Source organism: Moschus berezovskii, chromosome 9 (genome assembly GCF_049115385.1).
Source record: "Moschus berezovskii isolate FMDL1 chromosome 9, NW_MosBer_1.0, whole genome shotgun sequence".
Lineage (NCBI taxonomy): Eukaryota > Metazoa > Chordata > Mammalia > Artiodactyla > Moschidae > Moschus > Moschus berezovskii.
The window spans coordinates 3,410,001-3,432,563 of NC_142468.1; the positions used below are offsets into that span (position 1 = coordinate 3,410,001).

General features: G+C 47.6%; 1 protein-coding gene across 1 annotated transcript in view; it reads left to right on the forward strand.

The window, feature by feature from the left end:
• The window catches only part of KCNK10 (potassium two pore domain channel subfamily K member 10), a 160,266-nt gene that overhangs the window by 100,928 nt on the left and 36,775 nt on the right, over nucleotides 1-22,563 (forward strand). Inside the window, exons 3-4 of the mRNA XM_055436188.2 lie at nucleotides 1,110-1,227; nucleotides 14,297-14,457. Of these exons, the coding sequence (XP_055292163.2) occupies nucleotides 1,110-1,227; nucleotides 14,297-14,457 (279 nt within the window). The remainder of the gene's footprint in view (nucleotides 1-1,109; nucleotides 1,228-14,296; nucleotides 14,458-22,563) is intronic.

Consider the following 22,563-nt stretch of genomic DNA (forward strand, 5'->3'; position numbering starts at 1 on the left):
ATGAAAAAAAAATGTCATGTTTAGTGAAGTAACTCAGACCGACAAAGACAAATAGTACATGTCATTTATGTGTGTGCGCTAAGTGGCTTCAGTGTGTCTGACTCTTTGTGACCCCGTGGACTGTAGCCCGCCAGGCTCCTCTGTCTGTGGGATTCTCCAGGCAAGAATACTGGAGTGGGCTGCCCTTTCTTTCTTCAGGAGGTCTTCCTGACCGGGGATTGGATTTGCGTCTCCTCTGTCTCCTGCATTGGCAGGCGTGTTCTTTACCACTAGCACCACCTGGAAAGTCCGATATCATTTATATGTGGACTCTAAAGATAATACAAAAGCGTCTATATATAAGGCAGAAATAGACTCTCAGACACGGAAAGCAAACTTGTGGTTCCCGAAGGGACAAATGAGGAGTGTGGGGTTAACGGATGCAGACTACTCCTCATAAAATAGGTGAGCAGAGGAATTTAGCACATGGAGGAGACGGCACTGGCACCCCACTCCAGTACTCTTGCCTAGAAAATCCCATGGATGGAGGAGCCTGGTAGGTTGCAGTCCGTGGGGTCGCTAAGGGTCGGACACGACTGAGCGACTTCACTTTCACTTTCCACTTTCACACACTGGAGAAGGAAATGGCAACCCACTCCAGCGTTCTTGCCTGGAGAATCCCAGGGACGGGGGAGCCTGGTGGGCTTCTGTCTATGGGGTCACACAGAGTCGGACACGACTGAAGTGACGCAGCAGCAGCAGCAGCAGCTGTATTCTTGTAATGACAATTAAAAAAAAGCCGAGTCACCTTGTTGTACATCTGAAACTAACACAGCATTGTAAATCAACGACACTGCACTAAAAGACGAGAGTAAATATCAGAAAGACGACATTTCTGGAGCAGGTCGAAGCTGCATGAAGTCAGGCGTTGAGCGCGGGTGCGGCCCCCCGCGGCCCAGCTCAGGTGGTGCCCTTTCGGGCTGCGCTTTCCTCTCCCACTGTAGCATTTCATGTCGAGGCTGGGCTTTTGTCCGCATAGACTGTCTTCTAGAAATCACTGCAGGCTCTTGAGCAAGGAAACCTTGATAAACTTCTTAACTGAGTCTCATGCTTTCTCACTTTCCTTGCAGCACGCTCTTGACGCTGACAACGCAGGAGTAAGCCCAGTAGGAAACTCTTCCAACAACAGCAGTCACTGGGACCTTGGAAGTGCCTTTTTCTTTGCTGGAACTGTCATCACCACCATAGGTATCCATGTGTTTGCAAGTATCTTTTCCCCGGCAGGCCCTCCTGAATAGCGGCGCTAAAATCAACAGTTCGTCACATAGAATACTTGACTGCTGGGGGTTCAGAGGAGGCTTCCAAAACACTGTCAAACTATCACAGTACTTGTGTGGTGGCTTTCAATAAAAGGCAAAGTAGAATGAACTGTTTCAGTTTTCAAAACAAAAGTCTAGGGGACCTTTCGTTTAAATGGACCTCATGGGAAGGTTAAAGTGAAAAAAAAATCAGTCTCTGAATTGGTCAGTTGAACTCAGATTGCTCAGTTGCGCTCAAATTCCTTTTTAAAAAGTGTGCTTATGAAAGTTATTCATGAAGGAACCAAACTGTTGTACAAGGTCTGTTATGAAAAACAGCAGTCTCGCCCTTCTCTCCTTTTTAACCTCCCCTGGTTACGTTGCTTTCATCTCTTATGCTTGATTATTTTGATATTCATCTCCATGTCTTTAAATATCACATTTGTGTTGCATTTTCTGAATTTTACTTTAGAGGTGATTTCTTGACTTCCCACGGAGGAAGATGAATTAGTTCCTTCTTCGTCTCTGCCCGAAGGGCCCTCTTCCCATCCTCCTTCCTACCCTATGGTTTAATTAGATCAAAAGTGATGTTCGCGTTACTTTGCTAGGTAAATGCTCTTCACAGCTGATCATAAGGTGAGCTCTGATTACTTACTTCCCGCACCAATTTTTGTTCTCGTTGTATTTCTGCATGTCTTTTATCTGCTCCTCGGGGAGTCTTGTATTTTTGTCCTAGGTGTTAAATGGTTTGTCATAGGGGTTAACTTCATAATTATAACCGCGTATAATAGCCTTAGGGTCCAAGTCTTTAAGCACGGCTTATTAGCCCCCCATTGCGGGTGATGACGTCTCTTTCTCCACCACACAGTTTCAGTTGAGGCCATCCTGTCAGTGTTGGCTTTTACATTATTAAATATGCTACAGCTTCTGCCAGACGACTTGCCCACTTTAAATAATAACTCTTGGCGCTCAACTGTCATATATAATGCAGTCAGGGAACTGACTCAGCATCTCGGCTTTTCCTCTTCCGCTCTCAATTATTACTCATTGTATCGTTCTGTAACATCAGGGTGGTATATTCCACATTCTGTTCTGCTGCCTGGCTACCCCCATTTGTGTTAGTCATATTCTATGGTTAAATGTTGTCAGCGTCATCTCTAGCCATGGTTTATGTCATGGTTTTGCCGTTGCTCTTGTCAATCTTCACTTGCCGGGCTGAAACTTAAGAATGGCTCCTGGGAGCAATATTCCCTGGGTGTTTGGGTTGTTCAGGATGGAACAACCTTACACTGGAAGGGCAGTTTGGCTGGAAATGGAATCCGTGACTCACACTGTTCTTAAGGATCTTGTTGGTTACTCTTTCCCCCTCTGCTTATGCGGTGGTTCAGTTCAGTCCAGTTCAGTTCAGTCGCTCAGTCATGTCCGACTCTCTGCGACCCCATGAATCACAGCACGCCAGGCCTCCCTGTCCATCACCAACTCCTGGAGTTCACTCAAACTCATATCCATCGAGTCGGTGATGCCATCCCACCATCTCATTCTCTGTCGTCCCCTTCTCCTCCCACCCCCAATCCCTCCCAGCATCAGAGTCTTTTCCAGTGGAGAAACCTAATGCCAGGCAATTTCCCCCTTGTATCAGTATAAGTGACTTGATCTTTTTGCTCAGCTGCACAAAAGATTGTTTCTTTATCATTCGTCTGGTGAAGCTACCAGGTTTTGACCCTTTTATCTCAGGAAAGCTGTCTTGTCATTTTCTCCGCCGCGTGGTTTTGGCTCCGCTCTTTAGGGGCTCCGATTGTACATCTGTCATTCCTTCTTTCCGTATCTTCTATCCTAGTATTTTCCCTCCACTCCTTTTTAACCCTTCAAAGTGGTTTTCAATTCCTTTTTTTAATTTTAGATTATTTATTTTAATTGGAGGCTAATTATAATACTGTGGTGGTTTTTGCCATATATCGACATGAATCAGCCATGGGTGGGCATGTGTCCCCCATCCTGAACCCCCCCACCTCCCTCCCCATCCCATCCCTCAGGGTCATCCCAGTGCACCTGCTTTGAGTGCGCAGCTTCGTGCATTGAACTTGCACTGGTCGTCTGTTTCACATATGATAATATACATGTTTCAGTGCCATTCTCGCAAGTCATCCCACCCTCGCCCTCTCCCACAGAGTCCAATAGACTGTTCTATACACCTGTGTCTCCTTTGCTGCCCCACATATAGGGTTATCGTCTTTCTAAATTCCACATATGTGCGTTAATATACTGTATTGTATATTATACAATATATTATATTGATTTTCTTTCTGACTTACATGCACTTTGTATAATTGTCTCCAGTTTCGTCCATCTCATTAGAACTAACTCAAATGCATTCTTTTTAACAGCTGAGTAATATTCTATTGTGTATATATACCACAGCTTTCTTATCCATTCGTCTGCTGATGGACATCTAGGTTGCTTCCATGTCCTGGCTATTATAAACAGTGCTGTGATGAACATTGGAGCACATGTGTCTCTCTTTCAATTCTGGTTTCCTTGGTGTGTATGCCCAGGAGTGCGATTGCTGGATCATATGGCAGTTCTATTTCCAGTTTTTTAAGGAATCTCCACACTGTTCTCCATAGTGGCTGTACTAGTTTGCATTCCCACCAACAGTGTAAGAGAGTTCCCTTCTCTCCACACCCTCTCCAGCACTTATTGCTTGTAGACTTTTGGATAGCAGCCATTCTGACTGGTGTGAAATGATACCTTATTGTGGTTTTGATTTGCATTTCTCTGATTATGAGTGATGTTGAGCATCTTTTCATGTGTTTGTTAGCCATCTCTATGTCTTCTTTGGAGAAATGTCTGTTTAGTTCTTTGGCCCACTTTTTGATTGGGTTGTTTATTTTTCTGGAATTGAGCTGCAGGAGTTGCTTGTATATTTTGGAGACTGATTTTTTGTCAGTTGCTTCATTTGCTATTGTTTTCTCCCATTCTGAAGGCTGCCTTTTCACCTTGCTTATAGTTTCCTTCATTGTGCAAAAGTGTTTCGGTTTAATTAGGCCCCCTTTGTTCATTTCTGTTTTGCTTCCATTGCTCTGGGAGGCGGGTCCCATCAGCTGCTTGAGTTCGTCCTCTCTTCTTTGTGTGTGTGCTTTCACAGTGCTCACCTCCTCCATGCGTGGCTTCCAAGTGTATTTTCATTACTGTGATCAGTGGAGGACTTTTTTCCTCCCCGTTTTTACCCCTGAGCTCCATTGGCTTAGCTCACCTTTCACCTACACTTGTTGCCTCTCCTTTCCCCTGATCTCCCGCATCCTTGTGGCTCCTCTGGTGGCCCCGGAGGCGGCTCCTTGGTAGCTGTGTGCAGTGCTGTCTGGCCTCCCGCACCCCGTGGCTCCTCTGATGACCCTGGGAGGCGGCTCCTTCGTAGCTGTGTGCAGTGCTGTCTGGCCTCTCGCACCCCGTGGCTCCTCTGGTGGCCCCGGGAGGCGGCTCCTTGGTAGCTGTGTACAGTGCTGTCTGGCCTCCCGCACCCCGTGGCTCCTCTGGTGGCCCCGGGAGGCGGCTCCTTGGTAGCTGTGTGCAGTGCTGTCTGGCCTCCCGCACCCCGTGGCTCCTCTGGTGGCCCTGGGAGGCGGCTCCTTGGTAGCTGTGTACAGTGCTGTCTGGCCTCCCGCACCCCGTGGCTCCTCTGATGACTCTGGGAGGCGGCTCCTTCATAGCTGTGTACAGTGCTGTCTGGCCTCTCGCACCCGGTGGCTCCTCTGGTGGCCCCGGGAGGCGGCTCCTTGGTAGCTGTGTGCAGTGCTGTCTGGCCTCCCGCACCCCGTGGCTCCTCTGGTGGCCCCGGGAGGCGGCTCCTTGGTAGCTGTGTACAGTGCTGTCTGGCCTCCCGCACCCCGTGGCTCCTCTGGTGGCCCCGGGAGGCGGCTCCTTGGTAGCTGTGTGCAGTGCTGTCTGGCCTCCCGCACCCCGTGGCTCCTCTGGTGGCCCCGGGAGGCGGCTCCTTGGTAGCTGTGTGCAGTGCTGTCTGGCTGGGGCATCTTTCCGCTGAGTGTCTTTCGTTCATTGGTAAGTTTCGCTGTTCTCTCACTTTTTTTTTTTTAAAATGGAAGCTTTATATTCATGCCGAGCCCGTTTCTTTTGATGCCAAACACGCTGGATATTCCTGGACTAGCTCTCCGCTGAACGTTTCCGGGGGCTGAAAGAGGAAAGCAGGGAGAAGCCGGAAACCTTTCTGGCAGCACGTGCCAAGACGCCCCTCTTTGCCGCTGCCATGAGGCGGCGCGCCTCCCGCAGACCCGGCCCGTCTGTGTTCCCCTCCTCAAAGTGCGGCCTCTTCTGGTTTTCTGGACCAGGTCAAGCTCAGGAAGGCTTCTGCGGCTCTTCCTGTTCATACTGTATTTCACACGGTGCAAACGGGGATGTATCTTTTGAAGTTCAAGGTGAGACCCTCACTCTCATAATTGGATTTTTTACTGACATTTTCTGAGATTTGCCACCAACAGGCCCTTTAATCATTCTCTGTGCATCTCTATATTTTTTCCCGTGTTGCCTCTGCAATCTCAGCTTCTCTGTGTAACCTTGACATATATGGTGGAATCTGTAGATTGCATGCCTCTCCCAGCTCTGCTGAAAAAGAGTTTGAGAGTTATTTGCCTTCGTTTAGTAGTGAAGTTACATTGCAATAACAATTCTCATTCAGAAGAATGTGAGACACACAGCCATCAGCAGTTCATAGCAGTGATGGCCAAACAGAGGGAGACGCTTCTGCACTCCGTGGAAGGATTCTTCCATTAACATTTGTTTATATTCTGTGGGAGGAAATCTCTCTCATAGTTCAAATCTCTCAAATCTCATAGCTGACGCCTTCTGTGAGGTTTTTCCTTCCCCTTGCTTTTCATAGCCACATATTAGGTGGGTGTTGGAGGGTATGCCTTTTTGGGGGCAGTGCATCTTTGTGATGGTCTTTTCCTGTTGGTGCAAGTTTCAGAAGCTCCGGGTTATTTTAGAGGCACGGGTTTTTGTCTATGGTTATAGACCTCATCTTCAGAACCTGGATGATTTTTACCTTGTTGCAATCAACAAAGTTATGTGCTATAAGGAAACTTGCAGTGAGAGAGAATTGTCATTCCTTTTTAGAAAGTCTCATAATATAATTTCTGGCATACTCGGTTTGCACTTACAAATCTGCAAGTGTATTAAGATCAACTGTTCCAAGTAGTAGAGGTATAAATTATGCCAGGAAGTCTGGGGCCTAGAAGCCTTTCAGACACTCCAGACCGGATTAGGTCATGTTTCTCCTCAATCCCATAGCATCCAACAAAGGATGCAGGATGACATGGCACCATTTGATGTAAGGGCAAAAAGTGCCATCCAGCTCAGCACCCCCTGTGGGCATCGCTGTAGCAGACCAGAGAAGACCAATGTCAGGTTCAACTGTGTACAGTGGTCTGGATATTAAGATGGGGAAATGTGTCATGTGTCTTTGGGGGATTTATGGTGAAGTGAGTCAGAAGGAGAAAGACAAATACCATATGATGTCACTTACATGTGGAATCAAATATATGGCACAAATGAACCTATCTATAAAATAGAAACAGACTCACGCAGAGAAAAGACTTGTGGTTGCCAAGGGGGAAGGGGATGGGGGGGATGGGCTGGGAGTTTGGGGTTAGTAGATACAAGCTATTATATATAGAATGGGTGAGCAACAAGGTCCTGTATAGCACAGGGAACTCTATTCAATATCCTCTGGTAAACCATAATGGAAAAGAATATTAAAAAATGTGTGTGTATATATGTATGTATAACTGAATCACTTGGCTGTACAGCAGAAATTAGCACCTTATAAGTAACTATAGCAAAAGCAAAGCAAAGTGAAGGCGCTCAGTCGTGTCCGACTCTTTGTGACCCCATGTTCTGTAGCCTACCAGGCTCTTCCGTCCATGGGTGAGTTTTGGAGGAATTGACTTCTTTTTCTTACTGGAGGTAAATCGGGGAAAAGTAAGCCCAGGACCCTGCTGTTCATTTCCTTCCCTCGAGGGGTTTTTCTGCCTAGAGTTCAGCTGATAGTGAAGACGCCGAGTAACAGAACAGGAGCCATAAGTCAGGTCCCGTTTGCCCCCTCTGAGCTGGGGGTGAAGCTGCCCATAGAGAGTCCAGTTCAGTTCGGTCGCTCAGTCGTGCCTGACTCTTTGCGACCCCATGAGTCACAGCACGCCAGGCCTCCCTGTCCATCACCAACTCCCGGAGTTCACTCAAACTCATGTCCATCGAGTCAGTGATGCCATCCAGCCATCTCATTCTCTGTCGTCCCCTTCTCCTCCTGCCCCCAATCCCTCCCAGCATAATATGTGTTAAATATCCTGCGCTGGGCTCTATTGTGCTTTGGGTCTCCCACCTAATGAAAAATCCTAACAAATGCACACTTATGGCTCAGAGATCACAGAGGACCACTATGTGTCCTCTGACCTCAGAGCCCGGGGCGGACCCTGCTGGCCACTGTGGCCGCCGCCTCCTCCTCCTGTGGGCTCCTTGCTCTTGGTTTCAAATCTTAGATGGAGCTTCCTGTTGGATAAGCCCCTAGGTTTCCACGAGCTGGTGTCCTGGTTCCCTGGGATGCTGTTGCCTCTATAGTGGAGAATGCATGCTGTGTCACCCCTGGACAAAGGACAGGGACCTTTCCCAAAATCTGAGGGAAGATGGAGCCTGAACAGGAAACTACTGCGCAGCAAGCAGGAGACAAAAGCAAGCAAGACTAAAAGCCGACCCAAACCCCAAGTCCGCTTCAGGCCCACGGCTCAGTGTTCGCATTAGGGACTGCGTTCTTTTCTATTCAATGGAAAAATGCTTTCCCCCCTCCCTCACTCTGTCTTAATTGAAAAATAATGTGTTGTGAGTTTGAATGCCATTTAGCTGGCTAAATTTTGACTACAGGGTAGAAGGTTTTAGAAAGTCACACCATTAGAAATTTCTAAAGAAAACAGGAGTACAGCATTAGTGAGAATACTAAGGTGAGGAGATGATGTTTTCTCATAATTATTTAGTGGCAAATTCATTCATTACACATGGTAGCAAGGCTCATAAGAACACTAAGAGCCTGCTAATTTTTCTTCTTCTTCCTGAGACATTTTCCATTATTTAGAACTCAGGCAGTAGAGCAGTTGGAGCCGAGGAGCTTTTTCATTACTTGTGAAATACGCACATATTAGCATGCTTGCTTGAGTTCACATAATGTGCTACATAATTCTGTAAACATTGCTCCATATTACTAAGATTCTTTGGAAAAGCATAGTCTTTGATGGGTTCTGTTGGATCTACTATCAATCCTGTAATCACATGTTGTTGCAGGCTTAAGAGGTTTTTACTTCTGTGATAGTGTGATATCACAATGAAAATCTTTGTTCTCAAAGGGTGATCTTCATCTCTGCTTGTTTTCTTGGCAAGATCCCCCAGGGGATGCTGTGTCAATGGGCCCGAACCTTTTAAAGCTTGCCAAATCACTCTCCAGAAAGACTCTCCTGAGCCACGTGAGGTTATGTGCTATTCAGACACAAAAAATATGCTCATTATGTAGAATGCATATACAGAGATCTTAGGAATAATAGTCTTTTCCTGAAAAGCAGAGATACTACTCAGTAGCAGAGGTCCCTTTTATCTGAAGATATCAAAGCACTTTTTTTTTGGACAAGGTTTTCTTGTGCTCAGCTGTACAGGAAGATCTACAAATGTGTGGCAAAAGGGGACCCGTTCAGGCTCTTCTCCAAACCAGGAGCCACGCCAGGAGAAGACTAGACTGCTGTCCTTGTTGAGGCCACCCTGCACCCTGTCTCTTTCTCAGTAACTCATCCCCATTTGCTGACTGTGTGGGTGGGTCTCCAGGAACTGTGCTTTCTCCTCAGCTGCAGGAAGCGATCTGCAGATTCTTTCCCAAACATCATTTGTGGAGGGTAGACAATGATTTGAGTTCTCTCCAACAGCTCTAGAATCCAATTAGACTTTCTCTTTGAAGCTTTTTTTTTTGTCCTTGCCACTTGGTATTTGGGATCTTATTTCTTTGACCATGGATCGAATCCATGTCCCCTTCAGGGAAAGTAGAGCCCTAACCACTGGAAGTTCCCATTTGAAACATTTTTGAATTAGGTCACTTGACTCGACCTGCATCCTAGAGAGCCCCTCCTCAGGTCCCAGATGGTAACCAGTAACCGTGTCCCTCTCCTGGGACTCAATTAAGAGTTGTCGGACTTCCGTGGTGGTACAGTGGATAAGAATCCGCCTGCCAGTGTGACAGCAGCTATGAAATTGGAAGACACTTGCTCCTTGGAAAGAAAGTTATGACCAACCCAGACAGCATATTAAAAAGCAGAGACATTACTTTGTCAACAAAGGTCCGTCTGGTCAAGGCTATGGTTTTTCCAGTGGTCATGTACGGATGTGAGAGTTGGACTGTAAAGAAAGCTGAGCACTAAAGAATTGATGCTTTTGAACTGTGGTGCTGGAGAAGACGCTTGAGAGTCCCTTGGACTGCAAGGAGATCCAACTAGTCCATCCTAAAGGAGATCAGTCCTGGGTGTTCATTGGAAGGACTGATACTGAAGCTGAAACTCCAATACTTTGTCCACCTCATTCAGAGAGCTGACTCACTGGAAAAGAGTCTGATGCTGGGAAAGATTGAAGGCAGGAGGAGACGGGTACGACAGAGGATGAGATGGTTGGATGGCATCACCGACTCGATGGACATGAGTTTGGTTAAACTCCGGGAGTTGGTGATGGACAGGGAGGCCTGGTGTGCTGTGGTCCATGGGGTCGCAGAGTCAGACGCAACTTGGTGACTGAACAGCATCAGTAGGCGCAGGAGCTGTGCTCCACATGTATTATCTCACTTACTTTCACATCGACTCTCATTTGCCTCATTTTACTAACGAGAGGACTGAGGCCCAGAGACGTTAAGCAGCTTGTCTAACATCGCAAGGTTAGAAGCCATAGAGCCCCACTTTATTCCCTAGGACTCGCTGCATAAGGCACGAAGCCCAGTGTCAAGTGAAAATGCAGTCTCTTGTTAAAAAACAACAACAACAAAAATGATTAAGGGCCTCAAAATGACAACAGAAGAGCATTAAACCAAGAGCGAGGCCCTTGTAAGTGGGGAACCCTGCGTGACTGCCACACACCCGAAAATGCACTGCCTGGCTTAAGATGTTTGCTCCAACTCAAACCCCAGAGCTGAACAGCACACGGTTCGGCCAGGATTTGACTTCGGTCCGTAAATAGCAAACGGGAGGGTTCCGTGTGCGCTGCTCAGGCCCGCGTCCTCTGTAAACGCTAGCTTTGTCTTCAGAAACGCTGGGGCTCTTTTCTAGCCGGGGGGCTGACCAGCGCTGTGCGCTGTCGCGGGCTTTCTCATTCACAAGAGTGTTCTCGCTAGGCTGGTCTCCTCCTGCCAGAAGTCACCAGAAGCCAGCTGGTGGGGGCGCCCTGGAGCCTTCCGTTTTAGGAAGTCCACTTGTAATGCTCTGGGCTCCATCTGCCTGTCCCGCGGCTTCTCACCCACCAGCCTTTGCTGCCCCAAGGACCCACACCCTAAGTCCCGCCGTGGGTCCCCCGTGCCATCCAGCTGGTCTGGTCTGGGGCACAGACGTTGTGTCTGTTGTCTCGGGGCTGTGGGAGAACAGTGGAGTATCTGGGGAGAAAATAGGAGGCAGCTATCTCTTTTCTCCTGGGACTTAGTTTTGCAGGAGACACAAAGTGATTCCTTCCCGCAGACAACCCAGGCAAGGTGATAATTGCAGATTCTTACTGAGTGCTTACTCTGGGCCTCCCGTTTCACATGGATTTAATCTCCACAGGGACCTCAGGCTTCACATGTAGCTCTTGAAGCTGTAAGGTAGGTGCTATTAATAGCCCCATCATTCAGATGAGGAAAGCGAGCCAGAAAGGTAAATTGCCCAAGATCTGAGAGTTAGCAGTGGAAGGATCAGAATAGAATTTAAACTCCCTGAGTTCTCAGGCCCCGTGACACCTTACTTCAAAGTTCTATCAAGCCTTCAGGAAGAACGGGCAGGGAAGTCTCGAGGACCCAGTACAAACAGAGGCAAAAATCCAGGAATGTGTCCTTCCTGTTGCCTCGAGCAAAATTCCAAAAAGTGGCTTCTGCAGTTTTCTTAGAGTAACAGGGTTGAGTGTCATACTGGAGAACAGCCTCTCCATATAGTTTATCAGAGGCAAGGGACACAGACAGACAGATGGACACATGCACAAGATACAGCATAACTCAAAAATGGCAATAACTTTATGTCCAAAGTGAAGTGATGGCCTTAAATAGGCTTATTCGAGGCTTGAAAGTGAAAGTCACTCAGTCATGTCCAACTGTTTGGGACCCCATGGACTATAAGTCCATGGAACTCTCCAGGCCAGAATACTGGAGTGGGTAGCTGTTCCCTTCTCAAGGAGAGCTTCCCAACCTGGGAATAGAACCCAGGTCTCCCTCATTGCAGGTGGATTCTTTACCAGCTGAGCCACCAGGGAAGCCAAAGAATACTGAAGTGGGTAGCCTATCCCTTCTCCAGGGGATTTTCCCAACCCAGGAATAGAACTGGGGTCTCCTGCATTGCAGGCAGATTCTTTACCAACTGAGCTATCAGGTAAACCCCTTGGTTCAGTTCCGTTCCGTTCAGTCAGTCAGTCGTGTCCAACTCTTTGCGACCCCATGGACCACAGCATGCCAGGCCTCCCTGTCCATCACCAACTCCCGGAGTCCACACAAACCCATGTCCATTGAGTCGGTGATGCCATCCAACCATCTCATCCTCTGTCGTCCCCGTCTCCTCCCACCTTCAATCTTTCCCAGCATCAGGATCTTTTCCAATGAGTCAGTTCTTCGCATCAGGTGGCCAAAATATCCCCTATTCAAGGCTCATTTGAATATTGCTTCTTGAGTGCCTGAGAGCTTTGCTCTAATTTTAGTGTTCTAGCCTTCGAAACCCAGAATAAGGAGCCCACTATAAGATCCACACTACTGCTTACACTTTGCATTGGAAACATACAGTTGACTGGTTTCCCCCACATTTTCCTTGAACCCCTCCAGAACCAGGCTTGGACATGTTACATGAGTCTGAGGATAACCAGGTGAAGGCGTTGGTATTGGATTGGAGCCTCCTCTTCCTGCTTTTCTCTCAGGCTCTTGAGATGATGGGAATGTCCCCTGAGCACACTCCTGACCCAAGCAGTAGAGCGGATCCTCTCTAAAAGCTAGTGGAAGGGGTGCAGCACTTGTTAAGGCTAATAAGATGCCAGCTCTGCAGGTTCAAAGCCTCAGTGTGTCTCCCTGTGCCTGCAATGGGCTTCTTTCTGAGATATTCAAACTAAAAGATAATTGGCTTCCTTGATGGTAATCAGGCAATTGGGAGACAGTCAAGCCAGAGCCATAAATGTTTCCATAAATTACCAGAATATTTCCGGGTGTCACCATAATCCCGTAGGAACTGGAGCTGTATAGGCACCTTTATTCCTTTTTAACAGGGCTGTGTTAACATAAATCGATTATTCTAGAGAGAAATGCTGACAGAATGATTTTTTCCAAGTTCCTGAAAAAACCTGAAAAAAGTTCTGAGAGCCTTTTTTTTTTTTTCTTTTTGCACAATTAAATAAAAATCATGGTGAGTCAAAAAAAAGCAAGATTAGAAGGCTTGCCTGAACAGTCATTTAAAAAATAGCAGCTATATAATTTAGATGAGTTGTGATAAGAGGTTTGAATGATTCTGACTGGAAAACTGAACAGGAAAATAGCCAGGTGACTCAGCACCCAGAGGCAGGAAGCAAGACTGAGTCCTCCAGGCCCACAGGAGGCTGAGTGACGGACCGGCTGTCCACATTATCCTTCCTGTGACGCGTTCCCAGCGTGCTAATAACCATGAGCCCAGTAACTCACTTACTGTGTGGGTTAGAGACTGGCTCCCCTTCAGCTGCCCTATGTGAGAGGATGTTAAGTTTGGTGACTAGCTAGACACTAGTTAGCGTATTATTGCAGCACTCACCGGCGTGACTACCGAGTAATTCAGAGTCTCATCTCCGTCTGTGTGTTAATGCTATACGCCTTTTTTCCCTAGCACCTCTGTCTTCAGTCCTGTCAGAGAGAGTAAGCCAAATATTCACTAGTTACTCACCTAACTGCAGAACTCTCGAGAATGCGGATGTGGTCGTTTACGAAGCACTGTTTGAAACAACAAGCAAATAGACCTGGCTATTAGAGGATTTACACATCCATTCCACCACCAAACCTTTATTTCACACCTGAATCCAAGAATCCTTGGATTCTTGGTGCAAGATGTGGGTGGGTCGGGGAGTGGGCAGGACTCAGGTGGCGTGGAGTTCCCAGGGAAGAGAGACCCAGGCAGAGCTCAGCATCCCGGTCCATGTGTGAAGGAGCCCGCAGCCTCTCCTCCTCCACTCCTGACTGTTTTCAGGCTTCTCAGGGCAGGGCTGTGTGATCCAGGGGTCCTTTCTGAGTTCACCCTAGACCCCCCATCCTCCTTAATGTGGAACACCCATCACCCTAAGAAGGCAAATGCAGGAGACAGCCATAGTCCGACCCGTGGAGGGGATGGCCCTGGGACGAGGCTGGGTAGGAGAAGCTCTTTCAAATCCAGAAAGTAGCAGTAAACCTTCCTCAGGTGCCCACTGTCCCTAAACCAGACATGCCGAAGATGTCTGATGTTTCTGAAATGGGTGGTACCATTTCCCACCAGAAATGCAATTCTAGATGACCACAGGTCTCCTAAAATGTCATCTAATGAAATACATGTCATTTTATCAGATTCTGGAAACCTGGGTCCTCTTCAAACTGTATACAGGGAGAGAAAGAGGAGACGCGATGGAACGGTGCTCTAAATTTTGTAGGGCCTTTAGAGTGGAGCTCTCCTGACACTCCTGAAGCCCAGGGTGGGGTGAAGGAGCCCTCTAGGAGCCACACTCTTTGGTCCAGTTTCTCTGCCGCTTCACCACTTTCCCTCTCTCTTTTTAATGTTTCTCACCAGGGTATGGCAATATTGCTCCAAGCACTGAAGGAGGCAAAATCTTTTGTATTTTATATGCCATCTTTGGAATTCCACTCTTTGGTTTCTTATTGGCTGGAATTGGAGACCAACTTGGAACCATCTTTGGGAAAAGCATTGCAAGAGTGGAGAAGGTCTTTCGAGTGAGTACTGCGTCTGTTTAAACCCTAACCTCTGTGATCCAGTTGGCTTTAGCCTGACAGGATCCAGAAGAAATTACCAGGGTTTTATGCTGTCATTCTCACTTTCAATGGGATAGTTCAATGTTGTGGTCATATTTTTTAATTTCGGCCCACGGTGGTCACAGGTACGGTTCCTAATTCTTGTCTCTTAACAGTCTCCCTGGAATCACAACACAAGAGGGTTGAGTGTGGATTTTCCAACACATATTTTGGAGACATGTGGCATACTCAGCTTCTTATTAAAGAAGGAAGATGTGTTTTTTAGTGTATTGGCAATAAAGTGGTGCTCAGGCGCTCAGTCGTGTTCGACTCTTTGCGACCCCATGGACTGCAGCCCGCCAGGCTCCTCTGTCCATGGGATTCTCCAGGCAAGAATACTGGAGTGGGTTGCCATTTCCTCCTCCAGGGGATCTTCCTGAACCAGGGATCAAACCCACGTCTCCTGCGCCTCTTGCATTGGCAGGCAGATTCTTTACCGTTGTGCCACCTGGGAAGCCTGGCAATAAAGTAGAGAATGATAAACCCATCGATTTTGTCCTTGGAGCGCCTTCTCTCGTTTCATTTCCAAGCCCAGCGTCTTTCGGCTGATCCTGGCCTCTAAGACCTCTTCCAGACGCCGGCAGTTTCCAGACATTGCTCTGTGCTTTGTTTCTGTCTCCTCATGGCCCCTTCCTGTCTTCTCCCACAGCCGAGTGCTCCCTCAGCAACAGTCCGCTCACATACTAACTCATACTAAGGTGTTGATGATTGCTCTTGCCCTAGTGAGTTTTTCTTTTTGAGAATACTCGGCTTGAAACGAGGGACAAAAATCTCAGTGCAAGGGTTTGTTTCCTAGAGGTGGCTTTCCGGGTATGGGTGACAGTGACCAGACTGGGGTCTCCAGCGCCCTTTAGCTCACACCTGATCACACGACTTAACAGAACACCTGTTTTGATTACGAGTAAGATCATTTCTGCTCTCTTTCCCATCTCTTTTCCTAATTCTCAAGCCTTTCAAACTTCCTTCAGGGAATTATTTCTTATGATAGCTTCATATTTAAAAATGACAATTTGAGCTCTTTATCGGGATCTGGAAATGACGGGCAGAAACAGGTCAGTGGTCAGTTCTAAGGCTACGCTTGTTTTCCCCTCTGAGATAAGAAATCACGACATAAACTTCTCTTTAGAAGAATGTAAGGGAGTGCGCCCCTTGAGCAGTTTCATAAATTCTGATTGAGTTGAGTGGAGGAACGAAGCACTAGAGCTGGCCTGGAGATGCCTTCTGTGAGCGCAGGGACTTTGGATGAGCTGCCTCAGTTTGCATGTGTGCTTGCTAACTTGCTTCAGTCGTGTCTGACTCTTTGCCACCCCATGGACTGCAGCCCGCCAGGCTCCTCCGTCCATGGGATTCTCCAGGCAAGAATACTAGAGTGGGTTGCCATGCCCTCCTCCAGGGGATCTTCCAGACCCAGGGATCAAACCCATGTCTCCTGCACTGCGGATTCTTTACCACTGAGCCCCTGCGGAAGCCCCTGCCTCAGTTTACTCATTGGCAAAATGGGGTGGAATTTGAATTTAGTTTGTAAGCTCTTGGTGATGGAGAAATGGAATAATGCATGGAAAAGAGCTTGGCACAGGGCCAGACACAGAGCTCAGTGCCTCTGAGTGTCTCCCGAAGGGGGCACTTGTTGGCAAGCAGACCACCCGTTAGAATTTCATGAGTGGCTCCGTGACATGGGGGTCTTCCTGGAACGTTCCACAACCTGTGGTCTGAATTGCTGGCTGGCCAGCCAGCCTCATGAGAGTGTGCGCCTGAACTCCATGGTCACCAGGGAAACCACCAGATGCTAGGGTCTCCCTACACCAGACATGGCAACCTTGTTTCCAAGGGCTGTTTTCAACTTCTCAGAGGTAGCCTGTTAGCTATGGCCTCATGGCTTCTGAGTTAGAGAAAAATCAATCTGGTGGCTTGAACTCTCAGAAGAATAGAATTCAAGTGGAGAAATGTGTGATCTGGCGTTTTTATTTTTATATCGCTTCTCTAGATCTGAGTTTATTTTTGGAAAGGAAAGATCAGACTACAAGCTTTCGAAATTCCCCCTTAGCAAAAATAAAATTTGGAAACTGTATTCTAAATGAGGGAAGAGGTTGCAATCATTTTGACGGCATCTGCTCCTGAATTTGGGGAGTTAGTTCCCCTAATGAATTTCTTACTGCAAGTAGAGAGGATGGTTCTCCTTCCCCTTAAAGCTGCGTCTCAAATGGATCATTACCAGGACTCTGGGACAGAGCCTTCAGAATCTCACGTTTCATTTTATGCTGATGGCCCGCTCATTTCCTTGCGGTGCCATCAAAGTTCGGGAGTCTTTCAGAAAGGAGCCGGCAGTGTATTACTGAATCGGCAGCACATGATGGATGCCTTTGCAGAACATTGGAAGGTGCTGTGGATGGGTGTCTGAGTTCTAGGAAGACCATGAGCACTTCCTCCATCTACAAACAAGTGATTCTGCCGCAGTTCGCTTGCTGTGTGCAGTTTTGGTAGAAAGTCTCAAAGCTCTTGGCTATTCATTTGAACTACATCTAAAAGGCCACTTACTCTTGAAAAGTGGAAGTGCTGGTTGCTCAGTCGTGTCTGACTCTTTGCGACCCCAGGGACTTCAGCCCGCCAGGCTCCTTGGTCCATGTGATTTCCCAGGCGGGAGCACTGGAGTGGGTAGCCATTTGTTTCTTCAGGGGATCTTCCTGACCCAGGGATCGAACCGGAGTCTCCTGCACTGCAGGTGGATTCTTTGCCATCTGAGTCACCAGGGAAGCCCTATTTTGAGAACTAAAAATTGTATAAACCAACAAAGCCTGGGGTTGTGAATTTTTGGTTCCTACAAGGATGATTTATTTATTTTTCACTTGCTCAGTGGTTTGGTCTTTTCCTTCACCTGGTATGTGTTCTCTCAGCTCTTGGGAAAAGAGGATTTTCAGTGAAGTAAAGGTAAAAGAAACAAGCTAGGTGCCTAGATTCTGAGGTGACAAGGTGTGGGTTCTTTTATCCCACTCCAGGTCTGCGCACCATTTTAAAGCACTGTTGAGAGTTATTGTATTAGTGTTATGTAGAAATGCCAAAAGCATTCTTAAATATCCGGCTGTTGGGGGTTTTATGGGGTGAATAAATGAAAACTCTCTTTTCCCCTCTGGAGTTATGAACTAATCTAGAAATAGATACAGAAGTCAGGTGGAGATTAAAAGGCCAGCTTTCTTGCTAATAAGCTCATCAGAGAATGTAGTTTTAGCTTTGATGCTAGAAGGACTTCCTAACCATTTTCACCCTGATTTAGAAGTATTTCCATGCTCTATTAGTTTTATATTGCTGTGTAACAAATTAGTACAAACGTAGACACTTCAGGCAGCACTGGTTTATTACATCATTATTGGGTAGGTAAGACATCAGGGCAGGCTTGGCAAAGGTTCTTGATCAGGACATCAAAGGCTAAAAAGTCAGAGTGTCGACCAGGCTGGATTCTGGATCTGGGGAAGAATCTGCTTACACACTCGTTCAAATCTTGGCAAAGAATAAGTTCCCTGTGGTTGTAGGACTGAGACTCCAGTTTCCTTGCTGGTCATAGGGTGGGGGCCATTCTCACCTCCGAAGTGGCATACATTCATTGGCACAGGGCCCCTCACCTTCGCAGACAGCATGGACTCCTTCTTCTCTCTCAGTGACTTCCCCTCTGCACCCTCCTATCAGCTGGAGAAAGCTGATAGATGTGGGTTAACAGCTCATGTGATTAGACGTGTGTGTGTGTGTGTTAGTCACTCAGTTATGTCCTCCTCTTTCTAACCCGTGGACTGTAGCCCGCCAGGCTCCTCTGTCCATGGGATTCTTCAGGCAAGAATACTGGAGTGGGTCGCCATTCCCTTTGCCAGGGACCCTTCCTGACCCAGGGATCGAACCCCGGGTCTCCTGCACTACAGGCAGCTTCTTTACCATCTGAGCCACCAGAGAAGCCCACAGTTAGATGAGAGATGAGATCTCTCTCCTTATCTCTTAAGGTCAACTGTGCCGTGCAAGGTAAGAGTCAAGGGAGTGATCGCTCATCGTGGTCCAGGATGGTGGTCAGAGTGCTGCTTCTCTGGCCATTTCGGAGACTCTGCCCCCCACCGCATCTTGGTCTCTGGTAGCACAGGCTTTCTTGGTGAGGGCAGGGTCTGCTCTCCTTGCTACACCAGAGTGAAACAGAGTGCAGTTCCCTTGAAGAAGGTTTCAAACAAGAGAGAAAAGGGGCTGAGCTGAGCTGAGGGAACTCAGTCCCTTCTGCCGAGCCTACCAGGTAAGGGGACTCAGTCCCTCTTGCCGAGCCCGCTGGGCGAGGGTACTTGGTCCCTCCTGCCAAGTCCGCTGGGTGAGCCCCTGCCTGGCTGCGCTTGGCGTGAGGAGGCCCAGGAGTGTCGCTCTGGCTGGCGTTCTTCTGTGTGGAACGTGAGGCCTGGAAAGTGGGCCTTGCCCTGGTGCTGATTTACAGAGGGTTAAGAAGGTTCATGACATTGTACAGCAGACAGGGACCAAGACCATCCCCATGGAAAAGAAATGCAAAAAAGCAAAATGGCTGTCTGAGGAGGCCTTACAAATACCTGTGAAAAGAAGAGAAGCGAAAAGCAAAGGAGGAAAGGAAAGATATAAGCATCTGAATGCAGAGTTCCAAAGAATAGCAAAGAGAGATAAGAAAGCCTTCCTCAGTGATCAATGCAAAGAAATAGAGGAAAACAACAGAATAGGAAAGACAAGAGATCTTTTCAAGAAAATTAGAGATATCAAGGGAACATTTCATGCAAAGATGGGCTCGATAAAGGACAGAAATGGTATGGACCTAACAGAAGCAGAAGATATTAAGAAGAGGTGGTAAGAATACACAGAAGAACTGTACAAAAAAGATCTTCACGATGAAGATAATCACGATGGCGTGATCACTCACCTGGAACCAGACATCTTGGAATGTGAAGTCAAGTGGGCCTTAGAGAGCATCACGACGAACAAAGCTAGTGGAGGTGATGGAATTCCAATTGAGCTATTTCAAATCCTGAAAGATGATGCTGTGAAAGTGCTGCACTCAATATGCCAGCAAATTTGGAAAACTCAGCAGTGGCCACAGGACTGGAAAAGGTCAGTCTTCATTCCAATCCCAAAGAAAGGCAATACCAAAGAATGCTCAAACTACCGCACAATTGCACTCTTCTCACACGCTAGTAAAGTCATGCTCAAAATTCTCCAAGCCAGGCTTCAGCAATATGTGAACCGTGAACTTCCAGATGTTCAAGCAGGTTTTAGAAAAGGCAGAGGCACCAGAGATCAAATTGCCAACATCTGCTGGATCATTGAAAAAGCAAGAGAGTTCCAGAAAAACATCTATTTCTGCTTTATTGACTATGCCAAAGCCTTTGACTGTGTGGATCACAATAAACTGTGGAACATTCTGAAAGAGATGGAAATAGCAGACCACCTGACCTGCCTCTTGAGAAACCTGTATGCAGGTCAGGAAGCAACAGTTAAAACTGGACATGGAACAACAGACTGGTTCCAAATAGGAAAAGGAGTACGTCAAGGTTGTATATTGTCACCCTGCTTATTTAACTTATATGCAGAGTACATCATGAGGAATGCTGGGCTGGAAGAAGCACAAGCTGGAATCAAGATTGCTGGGAGAAATATCAATAACCTCAGATATGCAGATGACACCACCCTTATGGCAGAAAGTGAAGAGGAACTCAAAGGCTTCTTGATGAAAGTGAAAGAGGAGAGTGAAAAGTTTGGCTTGAATCTCAACATTCAGAAAATGAAGATCATGGCATCTGGTCCCATCACTTTATGGCACATAGATGGGGAAACAGTGGAAACAGTGTCAGACTTTATTTTTTTGGGCTCCAAAATCACTGCAGATGCTGATTGCAGCCATGAAATTAAAAGACGCTTACTCCTTAGAAGGAAAGTTATGAGCAACCTAGATAGCATATTAAAAAGCAGAGACATTACTTTGCCAACAAAGGTCTGTCTAGTCAAGGCTATGGTTTTTCCCGTGGCCATGTATGGGTGTGAGAGTTGGACTGTGAAGAAAGCTGATCACCGAAGAATTGATGCTTTTGAACTGTGGTGCTGGAGAAGACTCTCGAGAGTCCCTTGGACTGCAAGCAGATCCAACCAGTCCATTCTAAAGGAGATCAGGCCTGGGTGTTCATTGGAAGGACTGATCCTAAAGCTGAAACTCCAATACTTTGGCCACCTCATGCGACGAGTTGACTCACTGGAAAAGACTCTGATGCTGGGAAAGGTTGGGGGCGGGAGGAGAAGGGGACGACGGAGAATGATATGGCTGGATGGCATCACCGACTCTGTGGACCTGAGTTTGAGTGAGCTCCGGGAGTTGGTGATGGACAGGGAGGCCTGGCGTGCTGTGATTCATGGAGTCACAGAGTCGGACACGACTGAGCGACTGAACCGAACTGAACTGAAGAATTCGACACAGCTGACACAGTGAGAAGGCTGGAGTGAGGCTGGTTCAGGCTTCAGGCATCCTTTTCCCAGTAACACGCTAAGGATTCTGGTGCCAGTTCCAGAGTGTGGGTCTTTTTCCCCACATGGACTTCTCTGACACCAGCTCGGTGTCTTACAATTCAGCTGGTCTGGCGCTGTCTCCCTGGAATTCGCGTCCGCCCCACAGTCTGGGGGCTCATCCCACAGGCCTGCTCTCCGCGTTAGACGGAGCACGTCCAGCTTGTTTCTGTGCTTCTGATGAGTGGAGGTTCATGAATCCGAGGCCCCCCCAACCCCTTCCTTCCTGGGGCTCAGTGAGTTTGTTGAAGTGGCTCAGAGGACTCAGGAGACCAGCTTACTCACTAGACTGCCCCTTTATCCCCAGGGGTATTTGAGGGTGTGGATCAAAAGTGAGGCAGTGCAAGGTCCCAGAATAGTAGCTTCCCCAGGGGGTCTGGGCCTGGCATGTGGAGTGCTCTGGTTTACCAACCAGGAAGCCTTCTGGATCTCCTCCATTTTGAATATCCCGTGGGTGTGATTGATTCTGTCGTTGGCCATTGGCGATTGATTCAGTTTCCAGCCCCTCTCCCAGCCCCACTGGAACTTAGGAGTTGGGAGTGCAGTGAGGGTGTGGCTGAAAGTTCAGCCCTCTGTTCCTGGTTGGTTTCTGGTTTCCCTGGTAATCAACTCCCATCCTTAGATGACCCCAAAGCCACTTCATTAACATAACAAAAGAGGCTTTATGGCTCTCAGGAAATTCCAGGGGTGTTAGGAGCCCTATGCCAGGAAAATGAAAGTGAAGTCGTTCAGTTGTGTCCAAGTCTTTGCGACCCCATTGACTGTAGCCTACCAGGCTCCTCCATCCATCCGTGGGATTTTCCAGGCAAGAATACTGGAGTGGGTTGCCATTTCCTTCTCCAGGGGTATCTTCCCGACTCAGGGATCAAACCCGGGTCTCCCGCATTGTAGGGAGACACTTTTACCGTCTGAGCCACCAGGGAAGTCCATAAGGCCATGACCAAATACATCTTTCTTATTCTGAATCACAATATTACACACATATACCCAGGCTTGCTCTCTTTCTGCTCTAGCTTCTTTGGCACATCAGCTTTTTATCCACAGACTTATTACCATGTGGTTTGCAAGATGGCTGCCTCAGGACCAGATAGCATGTTTTCACTCCATCACATTTAAAAATTTATTTTTTGAGGTATAGTCGATATTGTTGTTCTTAGTCGCTAAGTTGTGTCTGACTCTTTGCGACCCCATGGACTATAGCCTGCCAGGCTCCTCTGTCCATGGAGTTTTCCAGGCAAAAATACTGGAGTGGGTTGCCATTTCCTTCTCCAGGGGATCTTCCTGATCCAGGGATCGAACCCATGTTTCTGGCATTGCAGGCAAATTCTTTACCACTGAGCCACCTGGGAAGCCCCTTGACTCTGTCAGAGGAGGTTAGTTTACATACGACGGTCACAAACACCAGCAGCTCACTCTTACCCCCTCCAAGGCTGCTGCTGTCTAGACATTTCTCCAGACGTGAGGGCTTTTTTAGGGGAACAGACATGACATTGC